The following is a 22988-nucleotide window of genomic DNA, read 5'->3' as shown; positions in this document are numbered from 1 at the left end:
TAAGACTAATACATATTTAATTATTTTAGCTAAGCCTGGTCACACCTCAACTAGTATAATCCATAGAACTCCCTCTAGTAAGTTAAAATTTATCTTATTCTCTTGCAAACAGTTCATTTTTTTAAAATAGAAATACATTGACAGTGTTTGCTGATTATTCATTTAAAAAGATTAGTGTATCATTATTTTTATCAGTTTTTTTCTTTCAATAGCCATGCATTTTTTTTCTTTTTGATATGCCTTTTTTTTTTTACTTACTATTATTTTCAAAGCACTTAAATGGATTCACATTATTTTTAAAAATTATTTTATAGTTTTAAAGAGATGAACTTTTTTTTAATGTAATGATTAAGTTTTTTGGTGCATACTGACAAATTGTGAAAATTTCGAAGGTTATTATATTTCAAAATGAATCTTTCAAATTCTCTGTTTGTAATAGGCATATAAATATCATATTACTGTTTTACTGATATATTTAATTTCTTGTTTTCTGTAGCTGCTATATCAATTCATACTGCTCCTGTTCGATCAACTACTCGACGCCGTAAGGATTTTTTGTTTGTTTTGCTTTTAGCTTATGTTTTTTTTTAGTAACTGAAATTTAAAATAACTTGAAAATTGTAAACAGCTATTTGTGATCTTAGTTACTAAAACTAATTAACCTATGTTATATGCCATTAATTTTGAATTAGTTTTATTTTTCCTTAGGGCTAGTTCATTTTAATGCTAAATATTAAAATTCACTGAGCAAGTGTTACAAAAATAATGTATTCTGCTTTTGTGTTGCTTAGAATTGTTTTATAGTTTTAAAGAGATGTTCTTTGATCTGTTTTAAGGAGATGTATTGTAAAAATAATGTACTTTGAAGAAAGTGATTAAAAAATGAGATTTTGATTGATGCCATCATGGTTACTTGAACTACTTTGATGTTCCTGAGGTTCTTAGACTTTATGAAGTATTGCTACTTTTTTTTCGTATTTTACTTGAAGCTGAAAACTTCTTGCAAAATTATTAGAATGATATTTCTGCACCGTATTTAAAACATTATAATTCAAAAAAACTGTGGGGAAATGATTAAAAAAAAAACAGTGAAGAACTGGAGCTAAAACGAGAAGCAAGCAAAGTGGATATACAGTAAAGGAGTTCATCAGAAAGTGACAACTGAAAATTGAAATTTATGTGCCGTAAATTTTGAATAAGCACATTGAAATTTGAATTAAAAGCTAATTGGAACTGAAATTGTATATTGTAGTAGTGTCATATTAAAATTATTGTGTTTTGAAAGAAAAAAATTAATATAAATGTCTGAAACCTAGTTAGATTTAAGATGGAATCGAGCAAGTCAAAAAGTAAAGTCAAACTAGAATTCTTAAATCATCATATTCAAAATTTAAAAAAAACATGTAAATTGAAATCAAAATATTGATTTTATACTGCAAAAGGGAAAAAAATAATGATTGAAAAAAGTTTTAGGCTGTACGATAGAATCATCCAGAAATCAAGCGCATTAAAAAATGATTGCCAAAAATTGTGTATCATAATAAAGTTTCAAAATTATTGTTATTTGAGAAAAAGAGAAAAGACTCTGCAATTTCTGAAAATAAAAAACAATTAGATATTATGCAATCATCATAAATTAAGCGTTACAAGGGAAAGTTCTTGGTTTTACTTTTATTTTCCGGTTAGCATTTTAAGAACTACCAACTTAACAAATCTATCATAGTTTTCTATTTATAGACATTATTATTTTCTTATTATTTTAAAACTAATTCAATTTTAATATTTTAGCTAAGCCTGTTAAGACCACAACTAGTATAAAACATTTCACTCACTCAAGTAAGTGCAAAACTTTCTTAGAAGAAATATAAATTATATATTTTCAATTTATATGCTTTTATAGATTTAACCGCAAAAACTGAAAAGAACTAATCTTCAGAAATTCTGTTTTATCTATCATTTATAGTGTTTTATTAAATTATCTTTTAGAAGGTGGGAATTTTTTTTTCATGTGTGTTTTGTTTTCTTTTGGCTGTTGCTTCTAATTCCAAACGGTATAGCTAAGCTGTACCATTTATACTACTCCTGTGCTCACTTGCTATATCGTCACCATGAATTCAATGATCTCCTAAAAGTAAGAAAATAAAAAATATCTTCTAAAATCTCCTTAAAACAGAACCTAAAAATCTAAGTACAGTACAAAATCAAATGTCTGAGTATCAGTTTACTGGAAATGTCTATTTTCAGGTCACTTTTTAAGAATCAAATATCTTTTGTTTATTTATTTATTTGAAAAAAAAAATAAAAATATTTTTTTTTGCTCATAATCTGTTAAAAACAAGTATTGGTAAAGAAAAATTCTTTTCTTTTTACTCCTAGCTAAACATTTATTGCACTACAATAAACAAAGAGATGTCGAAAAACAAGAGCTGTTAAATCGAAACTAACTTTGTTGAAAAGAATAAACTGTAAATATTAATGAAGCTTTGTTTCCCTTAAAATTATAAATGTTTTCATTAAAAAGTCTACTCAATTCTTTCTTCATTTTATCCTATTTTTTATTAAATGTGATTAATTTTTGGCTCATTTTTTAATCCTATGTTTAATTTTTATTCTCTACCTTGATATATTTTATTGTATTAAGGATTTTTTTTATTAAATGTCATTTAATATCTAAAAAAACGTTTTTTGTATGAAATTGACTTTAATAATCATCTATTTTCTATTTTTTTTATTGAATAACACATGCTTTGATATTTGTTTACCTAAAAGACCCATAATTTTCTGAACTTGCTGAAGTTCAGACCAATTCTGGATATGGGACTTTCTGCTATATATGAGTGGGAGAAGCTGTTCTGATATTTGCTATTTTAAAATTAGTTTTTAGCTAAATGCTTTACTTTATATTCAAAAACTATGAAGTGCTAACCAATTAAATTTATAAATTCTTAAAATCTGTTTATTTCATCAATTACAAAAGATTTTATTTAGAAAGGTATATTTGCTTTGTTTTATTGTTTATTTTTTAAAATACACAATTACTAGAAGTTATATTTTATTTTTTAAAGTATTTATAAAATAATATGGACTGAAAAAAAACTCAATTTGGTAGATAACAAATGAAAGTCAGTATTTAGAAGTAGAAAATGTAATTTCTAGATAAAAAATCTTCAAATATCTACCGAATTTAAAATGAAACATGAAACAAAAGATTCACATTATTTTTGGAATAGGTTATTAAGTTTCGAAAAGATGATAATGAAATATTTTTCTATAATAATAATGTTTGTAGTGCATGCTAACAAACTAGGAAATTTTTTAAGGTAAACAAAATGTATTTTCATTAATTTTCTGCTTTTAAAAAATGACATTTATTTAATTGTTTTACATTTATTCAATTTCATGCTTTACATAGCTACTGTTCTGATTCATTCCAAGCCTGTGCCGACAACTACTCCAGCCAGTAAGCATCCCTTATGCTCTGCATTTCACTATTATAAGTCCCAGTTACTTTAGAGGTGCACAACCTGTGGTCTGCAGGCCACATGAGCCCTGCCAATTGTGGCCTGCCGGAACTTCTGAACGCAATAAAACAATTTCTTTTAACTTGGTTTTTTTTTAGACATTATAATTTTTTTTTTTATTAAAATATTTAATTCAAATTTATATTTCTCTATAAAATGCAGATATTTTTTACACTTTCATTCTGTAAGCTGCTTTTTGGTTAGAATTTATATCCCCATCCCAATATTTATGTATATCAGTATTTAATAAATTAATTATTGTGAAAAATGGAAAAAGTTTTTTAAAAAAAAGTATCAAATTTTTTAGTTTTAAATACATTCAAATAATTAAAAATATTTAATTTTCTGCAAATATATGTTATTAAGTTTACTGATAAAAATATTTAGTACTTAGAACATTAATGTTTGTGTAAAAATTATCACATTTGCCACTAACATGCCGAAATATGGGTGCGGTCCATCGTTAGTCTACCTGCTGTGCAAGTGGCCCTTCACTCAAAAAAGTTGTGCACCCCTAAGTTACTTAAAATAAGTTTGACCTAATTAAAGCTTGTAATTTTTTAAAAAAATTTGTAAATAGATTAGAAAATGTGACACTAATTATTTAATCGAGTGTTGTAAATTTGTACTGGTCACATATATGCACATGTTATTTCTTTTGCGTAACTGTTGAAAATAACTTTTTAAATTGAAAGCTGATGGACAAGGCATCAAGAATTTTCCAATCATTGAGTATATTGGAAGATTATTCCTGCAGACCACCAAGATGCACCTTATCTGTAGTTGGCAGAGTTGTATTGTTGAAATAATGTTTGACTTCTATATGAATACTTATAAAATTCTTAAGAACTAGATTCCTGTGATTCTTGTATTCCACCCTTAAATAATGTAATTATCTGTAGTTGGCACAACTGCAAAAAATTTATGATTGACTATTGTCCTCTTCTTTGTCAGCCCTTTGCAGGCCTTGACTGCCTCAACAGCTGACAAGTGCCAGTGCCTCCTATCCATGGCAACTCCCTTCCAATTTCTAATCTTTGGTGTTTTGAGGTCATTTTCGAGGTCGTTGAGCCATTTAGCTGGGTGTGTGCCTCTGGGACGTGACCCCTTCCTCGGGGTTCTTAAAGGAGATGATTCTCATGGTGCTATTTTCAGGGCTTCTCCATAGATGACCCAATCATCTCAGCCTATCACTACAGATTATTTGTGTAATTTGGGGCTGCCTTTAAAATCGGTAGAGCTCGAAGTTATATTCGGTTCGCCAGCATCCTCTTTCTTGAATTGCGCCAAAGATGGTTCTTAGTATCTTTCTTCTGCAAGGTGTCCAGTGTTCGCTGTATATCTGAATTAAGGGTTAAAGTTTCGCTTCCATAAAACAGTACAGGAAGTATGAGTGTCTTATAGCAGTGTTCCCCAATCCCCGGTCCACGGACCGGTACTGGTCCGTAAATCAAATTGTACCGGGCCACTCATTTCATTGAAACTGAATTTAAACTCCTAGGTTTATTCCCCAAATTAAAAATATCTGTGTTCCATTAAAATTTTATTTATTTAAAAAAAGGGGGCCCTGAATGTGGGGACATAAATCTTTTAATGTTTGTATTGTATCATTGTCTCCGATTACCCCCAGATGGAACCGTCTCATTGGATAGAAACAAGCTCAGGATTCTCATTGATTTAACGTTCCAATAAGTTAAAATATTAAATCACTTTATGTTTTTTTTTGTTGTAGTTGTATTTTATTTTGAAGGCATGTTTAAATACAATTACATTAAAATTAATAAATCGAAATAATCTAAAATATAAACAATCGACGCCCTCCCCCCAGCGGGCCGCGGTAAAAATATCAAACAATTACAGATCCGCAGTGATAAACAGGTTGGGGCACACTGTCTTAGAGAATTTTAACTTTGTTTTTTGGCTGAGAAGATTCGATCTTAGTTGTCTCCTCAGTCCAAAGAAACACTTATTTTGTCTCGATTGTTGATTTCTGCTCTAAGTATGTTTTGATCGTTAACAGATTATTGTATCAATACTTAAAAATAGTTTGTGAATGTGTTTAGTAATAATATGTTTAGTAATGATCAGTTAAAATTATTGCAGACAAAAGATAAAAAATTGGAAAAAAAGTAGACTAAGATACCCTGCTACTAAATTTATGCTACCACTGAGTTTCCGTTGCTCAGAAACCAGTGTTCGAATGCTCCCCATAATGTAAATTCTTTAAACATTTGTTATCCTAAACAAAAAAGGTTTTACTGTATAAATGGATATTTCTTATATGCCATTTTTTTAATAGACAAATATAAATTGATATTTCTGATTGAGACAAGATCTGCATAATACCTCATCTATACAGATGGTCTAAATCTTTTTATTGTAAATTTAATTTTTTCCCTTGAATTTTATAGAACTTTATATAGAATTTTATAGAACTCTTTCATTTTATATCAGGCCATTAAATCATAATTTAATGCCCCACTTTGAAATGCCTGTATACAGTTTAAAATAAAGTTGTTAGTTTTTCAGGTTTTTGTTTTGAGTACACAAAACCTTCCTTTCTTTCTGTACATGGCTTAAGTACGAAACCTTTTCAGACCTCAATAGATTTTTTTTTTAAATTGAAACATATTTTTTTACATTTAACATATTTATTATCGACTTTTTATTATTTTTAAACTAATGCAGTATAAATTATTTTAGCTACTGAGGCCACAACTCGTACAGTACATTTCACTCCTTCTAGTAAGTATAACGATTTCCCTGTTAGAGAGCATTTTGGGTGTTTCTCTTTTAATTTCGAAATCCTAGAAATTTCACAGAATGAAACTTTTTTTCTAATAAAAATAAATTCTTAACGCATGTACTAAAATAAGCTCGAAAAATCTAACAACTTAAACTTATCATTTCTTTAAGTCTATTTTCATTTAATCAATTGTAGTGTATCTTATCTTAATTTTCTATTGAAAGTTGCTCACTTTTTTATTCTTACTTGCCTTTTTTATACACTTTTTTGGCTTATTTTCTTAAATATACACGGATTAAATATAACTAGAAGGCACTATATATCTTTAAAGTGCTTACTGTTATATGAATGTAAAAAAGTAAATTTAAAATGTATCAAATGTAATTAAATAAATGCATTGAAATGAAACATGGAATAAATTATTCACATTATTTTTATAAATGGAATTCAGATTTTAATAAAAATTGGAATTGAAATATTTTTTACTCAAATAGTATTTTTTTTTATTTTTTATTTTTTGGTTCATGATAAAATATTATTATATTCTTTAAGATCAATATTTTTCAAAACATATTTTTAGGAATTGTAGAATACTTTTATAAAACACAATTTATTTAATATTTGTTTTGCTTACATTCTATTTTATGTTTTCTATAGCTTCTGTTGTAATTCATTCTAAATCTGTGCCAACAAGTAAGAATTCTTTTTGTTTTGCATTATAAGTATCAATTACCTAAAATAACTTGATTCTAATTAAAGCATGTAATTCCTTTGTAAAATTATTTGACATGGATGTTTAAAATATTAGCTACATAAATAATCTGTTATACCTTTCTTCTAATTGCCCTTATATTTATTTTTAATCTTAACTGTTTAAAATGAACTAATTAGGTATGCTGTAGTTATCCACCTGAATCGATTATACATTATTTTATATGTTAATTATTATATTTACTATTTACTTTTTATTATATTAAGACTAATGCGGTTTAAATTATTTTAGCTATTCATACAGCACATTTCACACCTTCTAGTAAGTATAAAGATTTCTTATACCTCCATTGGAGGAAATGTAGATTTATATTGTGCACCTTTTTTGTACTTGCATGCCTTTTTTTTTACACTTTTTTTGCTTATTTTCTTAGATACACACAAATTAGATATAACTTGAAAGCACTATATATTTTTAAAGTGCTTACTTTGTTATATGAATGGAAAAAAGCAAATTTGAAATGTAATTATAATAAATGCATTGAAATGAAACATAAAATAAATTATTCACATTATTTTTATAAATGGAATTCAGATCTTAATAAAAATTGGAATTGAAATATTTTTTTCTCAAATAGTACTGTTTTTTGGTTCATGATAAAATATTATAAAACTCTTTAAGATCAATATTTTTCCAAAACATATTTTCAGGATTTGTTAAATACTTTTAAAAGACACAATTTATTTAATATTTGTTTTGCTTACATTCTATTTTATGTTTTCTATAGCTTCTGTTGCAATTCATTCTAAATCTGTTCCAACCAGTAAGAATTCCTTTTGTTTTGCTTTATAAATATTAGTTACCTGAAGTATAACTTGATCCTGATTAAAGCTTATAATTTCTATGTGATATGTTGAAAATATTAGCTATTTGGTTGTTTAGAAACTTATCTCGTCTTTCTTTGGGAAAATGAAAGACAATTTTTGTATGATGAATAAATATTTCATTAAATTATATATTGGCCATTCTGGTCCAACACCTTTTGCCATCTTTTTGGTAGTAGCATGATTCCATGCTCATAAAATTTTTGGTCTTTGCTTTCAAAAAACTTATACACGTGATTTTTGACCCCTTCATTTAAAGTAAAGGTTTTACAGTTCAAAAAATTTTGCAGTGACCGAAACAAACAATAATCCGAAGGCGCCAGATCTGGAGAATATGGTGGGTGTGGTAGTGTATCTCATTCAAGCTGTCAAAGCTTTTGGCGAGTGACCAAACTTGTATGAGGTCTCGCATTATCTTGGTGGAACACTATACCTTTTCTGTTGATTTCTGGTCTTTTCTGTTGAAGTGCATCATTCTGTTTATCCAGCTGACAACAGTAGACTTCCGAATTATTGGTTGCGTTATCCGGTAAAAGCTAAAAAAAAAAAAGAAGAAGAACATTCCTTTAAAATCCTACCAAACAGACAGCATCACCTTTTTTTGATGGATATTGGCTTACAAAATGCTTTGAGTCGGTTCATCTTTTTTGCTCCATGATCTCTGGCATTGTTATGGACAACCCATTTTTCATCTCCAGTAATGATGCGCTTCAAAAATGGATCGTTTTCGTGACATTTGAAAAGTGAATTGCAGACGTCAATGTGAGGACACAAATTTCAGAACATGGGGAACCCATATATCGATTCGAGGTTAAACTCAGCCCTTTCAAGCAGTCATAAACAGTTGAATTCGTTAAATATAACCTCTCACCGATCTCACGTCTTGTTATTCGGCAAATTGCATCAACTAATGCCTTTATCGTGTCTTTATCAGCTTCATCCAGCCTTCCAGAACATGGTGCATCTTCGACATCAAAATTGCCAGTTCGAAATTTTGCAAACCAGTTCTGGCACTGGCGTACTGTCAACACATCTTCTCTGTCTGGCATGAACATAATTTTTACCTTTTCTATAGTAGAAAAGTAAAATATGACAAAAATGCTGCTTATTACTCTCCATATTTAAAAGGGCACCAACCAAAAAATACTGCATAGAATTAATTGAACTTTTTCACACACAACCTTACTATATCAGCTCTCAAGACATATAATGATAATGCAGCTTAAGTGTGAAATTGGGTTCGAAAAAATACAATTAAATCCTCTGTTGGAAAAACGAAATTACTTTATGGACAACCCGATACATAAATAATCTGTTATACCTTTCTTCTATTTGTCCTTACATTTATTTTTAATCTTAACTGTTAAATATAAAGTATATTCATCTAAATCGATTATATATAAATATTTTTATTATTTAAACCAACTTACTTACAATTGACTTTTTATTATATTAAGACTAATGCAGTTTAAATTATTTTAGCTATTCATACACTACATTTCACTCCTTCTAGTAAGTACAAATATTTCTTATACCTCCCTTGGATGAAATTTAGATTTATTATTCTTTAAATTTAGAAATCTTTGAATATATCACAGGTTGAAAACTTTATTTCTAAAAAAAATTAGTTTTTAAAGACTATATTTTAATATAGTCTTTAAAAACTAGTTTGACTGACAAATTTTTGACTTTCAGGAACTCAAAAAAGCTTATAAATTTATAATTTCTTTAAGTCGATTCATATAATCAGTTGTAATGTATTTTATCTAAATTTTCTTTTGTCCACTTTTTTTTATGCTTTCTTTGACTGACTTTTTTGACTTATTTTTTTAAATGCACACAAATTAAAGATAACTAGAAGGCACTATATCTTAAGGTGGATGAAACTGGATAAATGGATGAAAAAACGTAAATTTAAAATATTAAAATTAAATAAAAGAATTGAAATTAAACATGAAATAAATTATTCACATTATTTTTGAAAGTGGAAAATGATTTTAATAAATATGAGTACTTCTTAAAGATCAACAATTTTCAAAATATATTTTCATGAAATTTCTGTTTGTCATGTACTTTTGAAAGTAAGAATTTATGTAATATTTATATTCAATTTTATGTTTTCTATAGCTTCTGTTGCAATTCATTCTGTTACTGTGCCAACCAGTAAGAATTCCTTTTGTTTTGCTTTATAATTATTAGTTACCTCTAAAATAACTTTTCTCTAATTAAAGCTTGTAATTTCTATGTAATATTATGTGCAGTGTTGAAATGACTAGCTACTTAAATAATCTGTTATACCTTTATTCTGTTTGTCCTAACTATTATTTTTAATTTTAACTATGAAATAATTAAGTATGCTGTAGTTATCCACCTGAATTGATAATACATCATTTTATATTTTAATTAGCATATTTACAATCGACTTTTTATTATATTAAGACTGATGCAGTTTAAATTATTTTAGCTATTCATACAGCCCATTTCACTCCTTCTAGTAAGTATAAAGATTTCTTATACCTCCATTGGAGGAAATTTAGATTTATATTTTTTAAAATTTAGAATGTAATGTATTTTTTAAAAAAAATTTCTTTTCAAAGTTGCACACTCTTTTTATACTTGCTTGCCTTTTTTATACACTTTTTTGACTAATTTTTTAACTACACGCAAATTAAATGTACGAATGGAAAAAAGAGTAAGTTTAAAATGTCATTAAATAAATTCATTGAAATGAAGCATGGAATAAATTATTTACATTATTTTTATAAATGGAATTCAGATTTTAATAAGGTTTGGAATTGAAATATTTTTTACTCAAATAGTACAGTTTTTTGGTTCATAATAAAATATTATAATATCCTTTAAGATCAATATTTTTCAAAACATATTTTCAGGAATTGTAGAATACTTTTAAAAGTCATAATTTATTTAATATTTGTTTTGCTTACCTTCTATTTTATGTTTTCTATAGCTTCTGTTGCAATTCATACTAAAACTGTGCCAACTAGTAAGAATTCCTTTTATTTTGCATTATAAGTATCAATTAGTTAAAATAACTTGATTCTTATTAAAGCTTGTAATGTAAAATTATGTGACATGTTGAAAATGTTAGCTACTTAAATAATCTGTTATATCTTTCTTCTATTTGTCCTTTCATTTTTTTAAAATCTTAACTGTTAAATATAAAGAAATTAAGCATGCTATAGTTATCCACCTGAATCGATTATATATAAATATTTTTTTTTATTTAAACCCACATATTTACTATTTATTTTTTATTATATTAAGACTAATGCAGTTTAAATTTTTTTAGCTACTCATACAATACATTTCACTCCTTCTAGTAAGTGTAAATATTTCTTGTACCTCCTTTGGATTAAATTTAGATTTATTTTTCGTTTAATTTAAAAATCTTTGAATGTTTCACAGGTTGAAACTTTGTTTCTAAAAATAAAAATGAAAATTAGTTTTTAAAAACTATACTAAAATTTTATCTTTTCTACATTTTATGAATTCAATTTTATGTTTTCTATAGCTTCTGTTGCAATTCATTCAGTAACTGTGCCAACCAGTAAGAATTCCTTTTGTTTTGTTTTAAAAGTATCAGTTACCTAAAATAACTTTTCTCTATCTGAAGTTTGTAATTTCTATGTAAAATTATGTCCAGTGTTGAAACTATTAGCTACTTAAATAATCTGTTATACCTTTATTCTATTTGTTCCAACTTTTATTTTTAATTTTAACTGTTAAATATGAAGTAATTAGGTATGCTGTAGTTATCCACCTGTATTGTTTATACATAATTTTTTTTTTAATTAAAATATTTTCAATTGACTGTTTATTACATTAAGACTAATGCAGATTAAATTATTTTAGCTATTCATACAGCACATTTCACTCCTTCTAGTAAGTATAAAGATTTCTTATACCTCTGTTTTAGGAAATTTACATATATATTTTTTTGAATTTAGAATGTAATGTATTTTTTTCTAAATTTTCTTTTGAAAGTTGTGTAGTTTTCTCCATAGTTGTTTTGTTTCACTGTTTTGACTTATTTTTTTAAATAACTGGAAAGTGGTATATATTTTTATAATACTTATACTTTTATATGGGTAAAAAAAAAGTAAATTTGAAATGTAACCTATGACATTAAATAAATGTGTTAAAATTAAACATGATATAAATTATTCATATAATTTTTAAAAGTGGGAAACAGATTTTAAAAAAGATGAGATTATAGTATTTTCTACTCTAAATTTTCTTTTGAAAGTTGTCTTTTGAAAACAGTACTCAAATAGTGCTGTTTTTTATGTCATCATAAAACATTGTAATTTATAAATCCAAGAAATTTCTCAGGTTGGAACTTCGTGTCTAAAAAAATTATTTTTTCAAGTTTGCACTAAAAGTTTTGACTTTCAAAAATTTTTATTTTAACTTAATTTTATCTTTTCTTGAAGTCTATTTATTTTGTCAGTTGTAATGTATTTTTTCTAAATTTTCTTTTGAAACTTGTGCACTTTTTTTATACTTGTTTTATTTCACTCTTTAGATTTATTTATTAAAATACACACAAATAAAAAATAACTGCAAGACACTATATATTTATGAAATACTTACACTTTTTCATGGATGGAAAAAAAGTAAATTTAAGATGTAACTTATGAAATTAAATTAATGTATTAAAATTAAACATGAAATAAATTATTCACATCGTTTTTTTTTTAAATGGGAAATAGATTTTAATAAAGATGAGACTGAAGTATTTTCTACTGAAATTATACTGTTTTTTACAGGGTGGCCACCCACCTGGAAAACCTTGAAAACCTGGAATTATCAGGGAATTTTTTTTATACTGGAAAAAACCTGGAAATATCAGGGAAATTTGGATAAAAACCTGGAAAATCAGGGAATTTTAAAGAAAAGCTGGAAATTTTTTTAATTTCTCTGATTTAAATTATTTACTAATTTTTTTAAGCTAAATTATTTTTTCCATTATACCCACTTTTTTTTGAACGGAAATGTATCTCCAAACCGTTGAAATATCATCAACTTAGCGATACTTTGCTTGCATCAAAATTTGCTCCATTACAGCTCTGTCAAACTGGAATACCACATAAAATTCTCCCACGGTTGCTAAACGAATGCAGAAACCTTTGACCGCTATGGGACTGTGCAATTTAGGAAAGATTCTGGTGGAGATGGAAAAAGGGATTAGGATATTAGCTTCTGTTTTTAAATTCTGTCCTTGGGCTGAATCCATTTATGGCTCAAGTTTGTTCCGATACTTTGGCGGTAATTTTTTTTTCTATTTTGACAAAATGTTTCTGTATTTTTAACTTTATAAAATTCTCCAAGAATCGTTGGTTATAATTTAATAATAATAGATTTTATATTCCACTCTTTTTCTGAAAACTTTTCTACTCCCATTCAAAGAAATCTGTGAATTATTTTTTCTCAGCAAACCAACCAATCGCACATTTTTTTTACAATCGCTAGCAGCAATGTTTGTCGATAAATTGTTACAATTGTTGCATTGATGCTCATTTTTTCTATTTCATTTTAACCTTTTATAACATATATTTAAAAAATTTTTTTTTGTAAGAACCAACTATATATTAATATTTCATTTTACTCTTTTGTTGGTCAATATATTATTTTTGATTCAAAATTTTGTACGGAAGCATTTGAAAAATAAATAAAAAAATCTTGCCAAATTGTCAAAATAAATTATTTTTTTCCAGATGATATGTTAAAAAAATAACATTTTGAATAAAATATTTTATAATAAAGACACTTTTCTTGTACACATCACACTTTATAAGAAAAAGGAAACAAAAACCTGGAAATTTTAAGATTTTTATCTGGAAAACCTGGAAAAATCAGGGAAATTTGAAATCTGATTTGAGTGCCCACCCTGTTTTAGTCCTTCATAAAATATTATTGTATTTCTTAAGATCAACATTTATCAAAATATATTTTCGTGATTTTTTCTGTTTGTAACGTATTTTTAAAAGTCACAATTTACTTTATGTTCTATTTTATGTTTTTTATAGCTTCTGTTGCAATTCGTTTTGTAACTGTGCCATCCAGTAAGAACTTTTGTTTTGCTTTATAAGTATCAGTTACCTAAAGTAACTTTGCCATATCTGAAGCTTGTAATTTCTATTTGAATTTATGTGCAATGTTGAAAATGTTAGCTGTATAAATAATCTGTTATACCTTTCTTCTATTTTTCCTTGCATTTATTTTTAATTTAAACTATTAAATGTAAAGTAATTAGGTATGCTGTAGTTATCCACCTGAATCGATTGTATATATAAAAATTTTTTTATTTAAACCAACTTATTTACTTTTTATTTTACTATATTATCCCTAATGCAGTTAAAATATTTAGCTGCTCAAATTATTAGCTATTAAAATTTTTAGTTTTGTAACTGTGCCAACCAGAAAGAACTTTTGTTTTGCTTTATAAGTATCAGTTACGTAAAGTAACTTTGCCGTATCTGAAACTTGAAATTTCTATTTGAATTTATATGCAATGTTGAAAATGTTAGCTGCAAAAATAATCTGTTATACCTTTCTTCTATTTTTCCTTGAATTTATTTTTAATTTTAACTATTATGTATAAAGTTATTAGTTATGCTATAGTTATCCACCTGAATAACATATTTACTTTTTATTTTACTATATTATGACTAATGCAGTTAAAATTTTTAGCTACTCAAATTTTTAGATGTTAAAATTTTTAGTTTTGTAACTGTGCCAACCAGTAAGAACTTTTGTTTTGCTTTAAAAGTATCAGTTACCTAAAGTAATTTTGTCCTATCTGAAGCTTGTAATTTCTATTTAAATTTATGTGCAATTTTGAAAATGTTAGCTGTATAAATAATCTGTTATACCTTTCTTCTATTTTTCCTTGAATTTATTTTTAATTTTAACTATTATGTATAAAGTTATTAGTTGTACTATAGTTATACGCCTGAATCGATTGTATATATAAATTTTTTTTATTTAAATCAACATATTTACTTTTTATTTTACTGTGGTATAACTAATGCAGTTAAAACTTTTAGCTATTAAAATTTTTAGTTTTGTAACTGTGCCAACCAGTAAGAACTTTTGTTTTGCTTTATAAGTATCAGTTACCTAAAGTAACTTTGTCGTATCTGAAGCTTGTAATTTCTATTTGAATTTATCTGCAATGTTTAAATGTTAGCTGCATAAATAATCTGTTATACCTTTCTTCTATTTTTCCTTGCATTTATTTTTAATTTAAACTATTAAATGTAAAGTAATTAGGTATGCTGTAGTTATCCACCTGAATCGATTGTATATGGGTCATTCTCACGAAAACTGTCATTTTTCAGTTCATAAAATCCCAAAAAAGTAAAGTGAATAAAAAGCTCTGAAACTTTCTATATTAATAGAAATATGTAATAGCATTATAAAGAAAGTATATATCCTATAAATTATACTTAATATTTAAATTAATTAATTTTTTAAATAATTAATTTATAATTATTAATTTATAATAATTAATTAATTAATTTAATAAATTAATTAATTAGTTTAATAAATCAATTTATTAATTTATTTTTCAAATTAATTAATAAGTAAATTAATTATTTTCACTATTTAAAAAGTGAGGGACTGACACTAATAGTGAGGGAATGATATTTTATTTTAATAATGTTTTTATCTAAGTTACATCTACCTAGAGTTTGAAAATGATAACATACTAAGTATATCTAATATTTATTATAATTTAGTCTTATATATTTAATAGTTTTTACAGGTTTGGGAAATAAAATTGGCTGGCACGATTGAACAAAAAAAAATTTAATAATATACTCATCTTGAATCATTCCCTCACTTTAGCGTCATTCCCTCACTTTATACACTAGTGAGGGAATGACGAATTCAATAAAATTTAAAAATAACAGTTAGGCTTTATTAATTTCTGAAGTCAATCACATACAGTTATATTCATACAAGAAAGCAACATATAATTATCCACTTTCTCGATGAAGTTGAATTTTATTTTACTCTAAAAAACGACATGAGGGAATGACAAATGTAAAAAATTTTACCTGGTTTGATTCATTCAAATTTATTCCACAGCAAAGCTTCTTTAAGTTGAAGATGGAAACATACTGCAATTTTGTTCTATGATGCCAGTTGTTAACTTCTGAAGTTTTTATTAAAATATTTTTATTCTAAGATGATTGCAGGTGATAAGAACATTGTTGTGAGGGAATGACGCGAAACACTGGGGACAAAGTTTAAAATAGTGCTGTGTTAATATTTTTATCAGAAATTAAATTTACTATTTATTTTCTGAATTCTATATTTCAATATTCTCAAATAAAAAACACAAATCAGTAAAAAAAAAAATTTTATTTCAGAAACAATTTTTTTCTTTTTTTAAATCAGCAGTGGGGACAAGTGAGGGAATGACATATTGGTACATTTTTCTTACCTAAAATTAATAAAAAATAAAAATTGATAATTTTATTTTTATTCTTTTGTTAGCTTGCATTCTGAAGGACACTTTCCCTGAAAAATTTTTTTTCGTAAGTTGTAAAACAAACATAAAATATACTGGGGACATGAAAATGACTGTTTTTGTGAGAATGACCCATATATAAAAATTTTTTATTTAAACCAACTTATTTACTTTTTATTTTACTATATTATCCCTAATGCAGTTAAAATTTTTAGCTACTCAAATTTTTAGCTATTAAAATTTTTAGTTTTGTAACTGTGCCAACCAGAAAGAACTTTTGTTTTGCTTTATAAGTATCAGTTACGTAAAGTAACTTTGCCGTATCTGAAACTTGAAATTTCTATTTAAATTTATATGCAATGTTGAAAATGTTAGCTGCAAAAATGATCTGTTATACCTTTCTTCTATTTTTCCTTGAATTTATTTTTAATTTTAACTATTATGTATAAAGTTATTAGTTATGCTATAGTTATCCACCTGAATAACATATTTACTTTTTATTTTACTATATTATGACTAATGCAGTTAAAATTTTTAGCTACTCAAATTTTTAGATGTTAAAATTTTTAGTTTTGTAACTGTGCCAACCAGTAAGAACTTTTGTTTTGCTTTAAAAGTATTAGTTACCTAAAGTAATTTTGTCGTATCTGAAGCTTGTAATTTCTATTTACATTTATGTGCAATTTTGAAAATGTTAGCTGTATAAATAATCTGTTATACCTTTCTTCTATTTTTCCTTGAATTTATTTCTAATTTTTACTATTATGTATAAAGTTATTAGTTGTGCTATAGTTATACGCCTGAATCGATTGTATATATAAAATTTTTTTATTTAAATCAACATATTTACTTTTTATTTTACTGTGGTATAACTAATGCAGTTAAAACTTTTAGCTATTAAAATTTTTAGTTTTGTAACTGTGCCAACCAGTAAGAACTTTTGTTTTGCTTTATAAGTAAAGTAATTGCTTTATACCTAAAGTAACTTTGTCGTATCTGAAGCTTGTAATTTCTATTTGAATTTATGTGCAATGTTTAAATGTTAGCTGTATAAATAATCTGTTATACCTTTCTTCTATTTTTCCTAGCATTTATATTAATTTTAACTATTAAGTGTAAAATAATTAGGTATGCTGTAGTTATCCACCTTTATCGATTATAAATAAATATTTTTTATTTAAAGTAACATATATTCTGTTGACTTTTAATTATATTAAGACTAATGCAGTTTAAATTATTTTAGCTACTCGTACAGCACATTACACTCCTTCTAGTAAGTATAAATATTTCTTATACCTCCATTAGAGGAAATTTAGATTTATTTATCTTCTAATTTCGAAATCTTAGAATGTTTCGCAGGTTGAAACTTTGTTTCTAAAAAAAATGAGTTTTTAAAGCATGTACTAAAGTTTTTGACCTTTAGAAAGCTCAAAGAAAGCTAATAACTTAAACTTATCATTTCTTAGAGTCTATTCATTGAATCATTTGTAATGTATTTTTTCTAAATTTTCTTTTGAAAGTTGTGCACTTTCTGTATAGTTGCTTCGATTCCCTTTTTTTACTTTTTTTTTAAATACACACAAATTAAAAATAACTAGAAGGACCAATATATTTTAAAATACTTACACTTTTATATTGAAAAAAAAGTATATTTAAAATATGATATATGAAAATAAATAAATAAATTACGATGAAACATGAAATAAATTTTTCACAAATTTTTGTATAATGGAAAAAAGATTTTAACAGAGATTCGATTAAAGTATTTATTACTCAAATATTACTATTTTATGGTTCATCATTATATATTAAATATGTTTATTAAATATTATATGAAAATATATTTTTATAAATTCTCTGTTTATAATGTACTTTTAAAAATCAAAATTTTTATTAAATTCAATTTTTTGTTTTTACAGCTTCTGTTGCAATTCATTCTGTAACTGTTCCAACCAGTAAGAATTCTTTTTGTGTTCCTTTATAAGTATCCTCTACCTAAAATGACTTTGAACTATTTGAAACTTGTATTTTCTATGTAATATTATGTGCAGTGTTGAGAATGTTAGCTACGTAAATTATCTATTATACTTTTCTTCTATTTGTCCTTGAATTAAATTTAATATTTGCTATTAACTATAAGTAATTAGATATGCTGTAGTTATCCATCGGAATTGATTCTATATAAATATTTTTTTTATTTAAACCAGCATATTTACTATTGACTTTTTATTATATTATAACTAATGCAGTTAAAATTTTTAGCTACTCGTACAGTACATGTCACTCCTTCTAGTAAGTATAAAGATTTCTTATACATCTGTTGAAGAAAGTTTTGATTTCTTTTTTAGAAATCCAAGAAATTTCTCACATTGAAACTAAAAAAAATCTGTTTCTAAAAAAAATCAGTTTTTAAAGCATACACTGAAATTTTTAATTTTCAAAAACGTAAAAAAAACTAGCTACTTATATTTATTGTTTTTTTAAAGCCTATTCATTTAAACAAGTGTAATGTTTTTTTTTAAAATTTTCTTTAGAAAGTTGTGCATATTTTTATATTAGCTTTGTTTCACAGTTTTTACTTATTTTTTTAAATTTACTGAAGTAAAAAAATAATTAACTTACGCATCTATAGGGAAGGGAAAAAGTAAATATGAAATATAACATATGAAATTAAATAAATTAATCATGAAATAAATTATTCAATTAATTTTTGAAAAAGAGAAAAATATTTAAATGGAGATGAGATTGAAATATTTTCTACCCTAGTAGTACTGTCTTAGGTTCATCATAAAATATTATAATATTCTTGAGGATCAATACTTTTCAAAATACATTTTCATGAATTTTCTGTTTGTAACATAATTTTAAAAGTCACAATTCATATAATATTTATATTAAATTTTATGTTTTCTATAGCTTCTGTTGCAATTCATTCAGTAACTGTGCCAACCAGTAAGAATTCCTTTTGTTTTCTTTTATAAGTATCAGTTACCTAAAATAACTTTTCTCTAATTAAAGCTTATAATTTCTATGTAAAATTATGTCCAGTGTTGAAACTATTAGCTACTTAAATAATCTGTTATACCTTTATTCTATTTGTTCCAACTTTTATTTTTAATTTTAACTGTTAAATATGAAGTTTTTAGGTGTGCTGTAGTTATCCACCTGTATTGTTTATACATAATTTTTTATTTTAATTAAAAAATTTTCAATTGGCTTTTTATTACATCAAGACTAATACAGCTTGAATTATTTTAGCTACTCACACAGTACATATCACTCCTTCTAGTAAGTATAAAGATTTCTTATATCTCCTTTGGAGGTATTTAGTTTTCTTTTAATTTAGAAATCGAAGAAATTTCTCAGATTGAAACTTAGCTTCTAAAAAATTTAAAGCATGCACTAAAATTTTTAACTTTCAAAAACTTAAAAAAGCTAATTACTTAAATTTATCATTTTTTAAAGTCTATTATATTAAACAAATGTAATGTTTTTTTTTTCTTAAGAAAGTTGTGCACTTTTTTTATACTTGCTTTGTTTCCCTCTTTTGACTTATTTTTATAACATAGTTCTCAAGTAATATACAAATCATCAAATAATATACAAATAGTTTGCAAATTAATATTCACAAATAAAAAATAGCTAACTTACACTTTTATTAGGACGGGAAAAAGTAAATATGAAATGTAACATGTGAAATTAAATAAATTAATCATGAAATAAATTATTCAATTAATTTTTAAAAATGGGAAAAATATTTAAATAGAAATGAGATTGAAGTATTTTCTACCCAAATAGTATTGTTTTTTACAGTGTTTTCACTACAAAGCGAGAACGCGAGAATCTCGCATATTTTTTTCTTTTCTCGCATTAAAAAATGATTAACGCGAGAAGTTCTCGCACTCTATTAATGAATTTCAAAATGAGCGAATCTCGCGAATTTTGGAAAAAATTTCGTCTTCCACTGTTTTAAATGAAATACGTTTCTCAATCCTTAATCCCTTGATCTTTCCTTATTTTCAACATCGGTCATTGTTATCAAGCTTTCCTATTTACCAGTATTGTTCAGAACCAGTGCGAACAGCAGAACACAATGCCCCCCACCTCCGAAACCCTTTCAGAACACATTTCTCTTCAACCACATGTTAACCGTAGGTAAGGTTTGTTCATGTAAGACGTTTAAATTTTTTGAGCTTGAACGTAAGATGGACAAATACCTTGTTAAGGCAACATTTTCTAATCCATAACGCACAAATGAAAAGGAAGCAAATGTCGGTAGGAACGGTCAAAACAAAACAAGTACGGAAATTCAATGGATACGGATCAAATACTAGCATGAAGTAAGAACATGAAAATAACTTCGCTATTCTATAGCAGAAATAATTGAAAAGCCTATGCTGGCAGGTGAAGAGGATAGGAAAGTGTGTGCACAATGCTACAAATTTGCTTAGTGGTTCCGAATAGTTCAGCATCTGTTGCATCCAAAACCGAATTAAGACAAAATATACTAACAGATTGACTGATAAGCATTTGAGCAACCTAATGAGAATAGCTGATGAAAAAGTAGATATAGAACATTTTCCATGTGATAATGCAGCAAAAATATTCAATGCTTTAAAAATTAGAAGATGTTAAAAATGAAATATTTCTTTTCCAAGTGTATTCGTGTTTTTTTCATTTTTAGAAATCTCACCTAACTTTTTGAAATCTCACCCAGTTTTTGAGAAAGGGTGAGAAATTGTCACCCACATTTTTTCTGTAATGAAAACACTGTTTTTATTTCATCATAAAATATTGTAATATATTCTCAACATTTTTCAAAATATATTTTCATGAATTTTTTGTTTGTAACGTACTTTTAAAAGTGATAATTCATATAATATTTCTGTTGAATTTTATGTTTTTTATAGCATCTGTTGCAATTCATTCAGTAACTGTGCCAACCAGTAAGAATTCTTTTTGTTTTGCTTTATAAGTATCATCTGAAATAACTTTTCTCTAATTAAAGCTTGTAATTTCTATGTAAAATTATGTGCAGTGTTGAAATTATTATCCTTCTTAAATTATCTGTTATATCTTTATTCTATATGTCCTAATAATTTTTTTTAAATCTTAACTGTTAAATATAAAGCAATTAAGTATGCTATAGTTATTCACCTGAATTGATTATGTACAAATATATTTTTATTTAATTCAACATATCTGTTGACTTTTAATTATATTAAGACTAATGCAGTTTAAATTATTTTAGCTACTCGTACAGCACATTTCACTCCGTCAAGTAAGTATAAAGATTTCTTATACCTCAGGAAGAAATTTAGTTTTTTTTTCTAATTTAGAGATCTTAGACTATTTCACGGGTTTGAACTTTGTTTCTAAAAAAAATTAGTTTTTAAAGACTAAACTAAAATTTTTGGCTTTCAAAAACTGAGAAATACTAACAACTTAAATTTATCTTTTTTTGAAGTCTATTCATTTTATCAGTTATAATTTTTCTTTTTTTTTAATTTTCTTTTGTAAGTTATGCACTATTTTTATACTTTCTTTCTTTCACTCAAGAGTTTTTTTTTTAAATACACACAAATTAATAATATGTACTAGGCACTATATATTTTTAAAATGCTTACACTTTTTTATGGGTGGAAAAAAGTGAATTTAAGCTACATCCTATGAAATTAAATAAATAAATCAAAATTAAACATATTTAAAATATCAAAATTAAACATAATTTAAAATTTGAAACACATTTTAATGAAGATGAGATTGAAGTATTTTCTACTCGAATTGTACTGCTTTTTGGCCCATCACAAAATATTATTTTTAAGATCAATGTTTATCAAAAAAGTATTTTTACGAGTATTTATGTTTGTACATACTTTGAAAATCACAATTTTTATAATAATTGTATTCAATTTTATGTTTTCTTTAGCTTCTGTTGCAATTCATACTGTAACTGTGCCAACTAGTAAGAACTTCTTTTGTTTTGCTTTATAAGTATCAGCTACCTAAAATAATTTTGCCCTATCTGAAACTTGAAATTTCTAAATTTATGCGCACTGTTGAAAATGTTAGCTTCATAAATAATCTGTTATAAACTTTTTTTATATTTGTCCCTACATTTATTTTTAATCTTAACCGTTTAATATAAAGTAATTAGGTATGCTCTAGTTATCCACCTGAATCAGTTATATAATACTTTTTTTATTTAAAAAAGACTATTACTTATATTCCTATTTCTATTTACTTTTTATTATATTAAGACTAATACAGTTTAAAATTATTTTAGCTACTCGCACAGCACATTTCACTCCTTCTAGTAAGTATAAATATTTCTTATACCTCCATTGGAGGTCAACTAGATTTATTTTTCTTTAAATTTAGAAATCTTACAATATTTAACAGGTTGAAATATTGTTTAAAAAAAAAAAAGTAGTTTTTAAAGACTATTCTAAAATTTTTGACTTTCAAAAACTGAGAAAAACTAACCACTTAAATTTATCTTTACTTAAATTCTATTCATTTTGTCAGTTAGAATGTTTGCTTTTTTTAAATTTTCTTTTGTAAGTTGTGCACTCTTTTTATACTTGCTTTGTTTCACTCTTTTGAGTTATTTTTTTTTAAA

At 25.6% G+C, this 22988-nt stretch overlaps 1 protein-coding gene across 1 annotated transcript in view; it reads left to right on the top strand.

Annotated features, from left to right (window-relative positions):
- LOC107436429 (uncharacterized) overlaps positions 1-22988 on the top strand; it is a 263791-nt gene that overhangs the window by 62244 nt on the left and 178559 nt on the right. The window contains exons 31-54 of the mRNA XM_087164512.1: positions 30-77; positions 497-544; positions 1789-1836; positions 3413-3460; positions 6225-6266; positions 6925-6960; positions 7271-7300; positions 7767-7802; positions 9346-9375; positions 9991-10026; positions 10328-10357; positions 10832-10867; positions 11174-11203; positions 11396-11431; positions 11737-11766; positions 17610-17639; positions 18286-18321; positions 18629-18658; positions 19283-19318; positions 19625-19654; positions 21277-21312; positions 21618-21647; positions 22296-22331; positions 22653-22682. Coding sequence (XP_087020638.1) covers positions 30-77; positions 497-544; positions 1789-1836; positions 3413-3460; positions 6225-6266; positions 6925-6960; positions 7271-7300; positions 7767-7802; positions 9346-9375; positions 9991-10026; positions 10328-10357; positions 10832-10867; positions 11174-11203; positions 11396-11431; positions 11737-11766; positions 17610-17639; positions 18286-18321; positions 18629-18658; positions 19283-19318; positions 19625-19654; positions 21277-21312; positions 21618-21647; positions 22296-22331; positions 22653-22682 — 858 coding nt within the window. The remainder of the gene's footprint in view (positions 1-29; positions 78-496; positions 545-1788; positions 1837-3412; positions 3461-6224; positions 6267-6924; positions 6961-7270; positions 7301-7766; positions 7803-9345; positions 9376-9990; positions 10027-10327; positions 10358-10831; positions 10868-11173; positions 11204-11395; positions 11432-11736; positions 11767-17609; positions 17640-18285; positions 18322-18628; positions 18659-19282; positions 19319-19624; positions 19655-21276; positions 21313-21617; positions 21648-22295; positions 22332-22652; positions 22683-22988) is intronic.

The sequence above is a fragment of the Parasteatoda tepidariorum genome, chromosome 5 (assembly GCF_982258835.1).
Source record: "Parasteatoda tepidariorum strain Cologne lab strain chromosome 5, Ptep-v5.0, whole genome shotgun sequence".
In the NCBI taxonomy this organism is placed as follows: domain Eukaryota; kingdom Metazoa; phylum Arthropoda; class Arachnida; order Araneae; family Theridiidae; genus Parasteatoda; species Parasteatoda tepidariorum.
The sequence above is the reverse complement of the archived record's forward strand: the minus strand, read 5'-3'. Positions and strand labels throughout refer to the sequence as shown.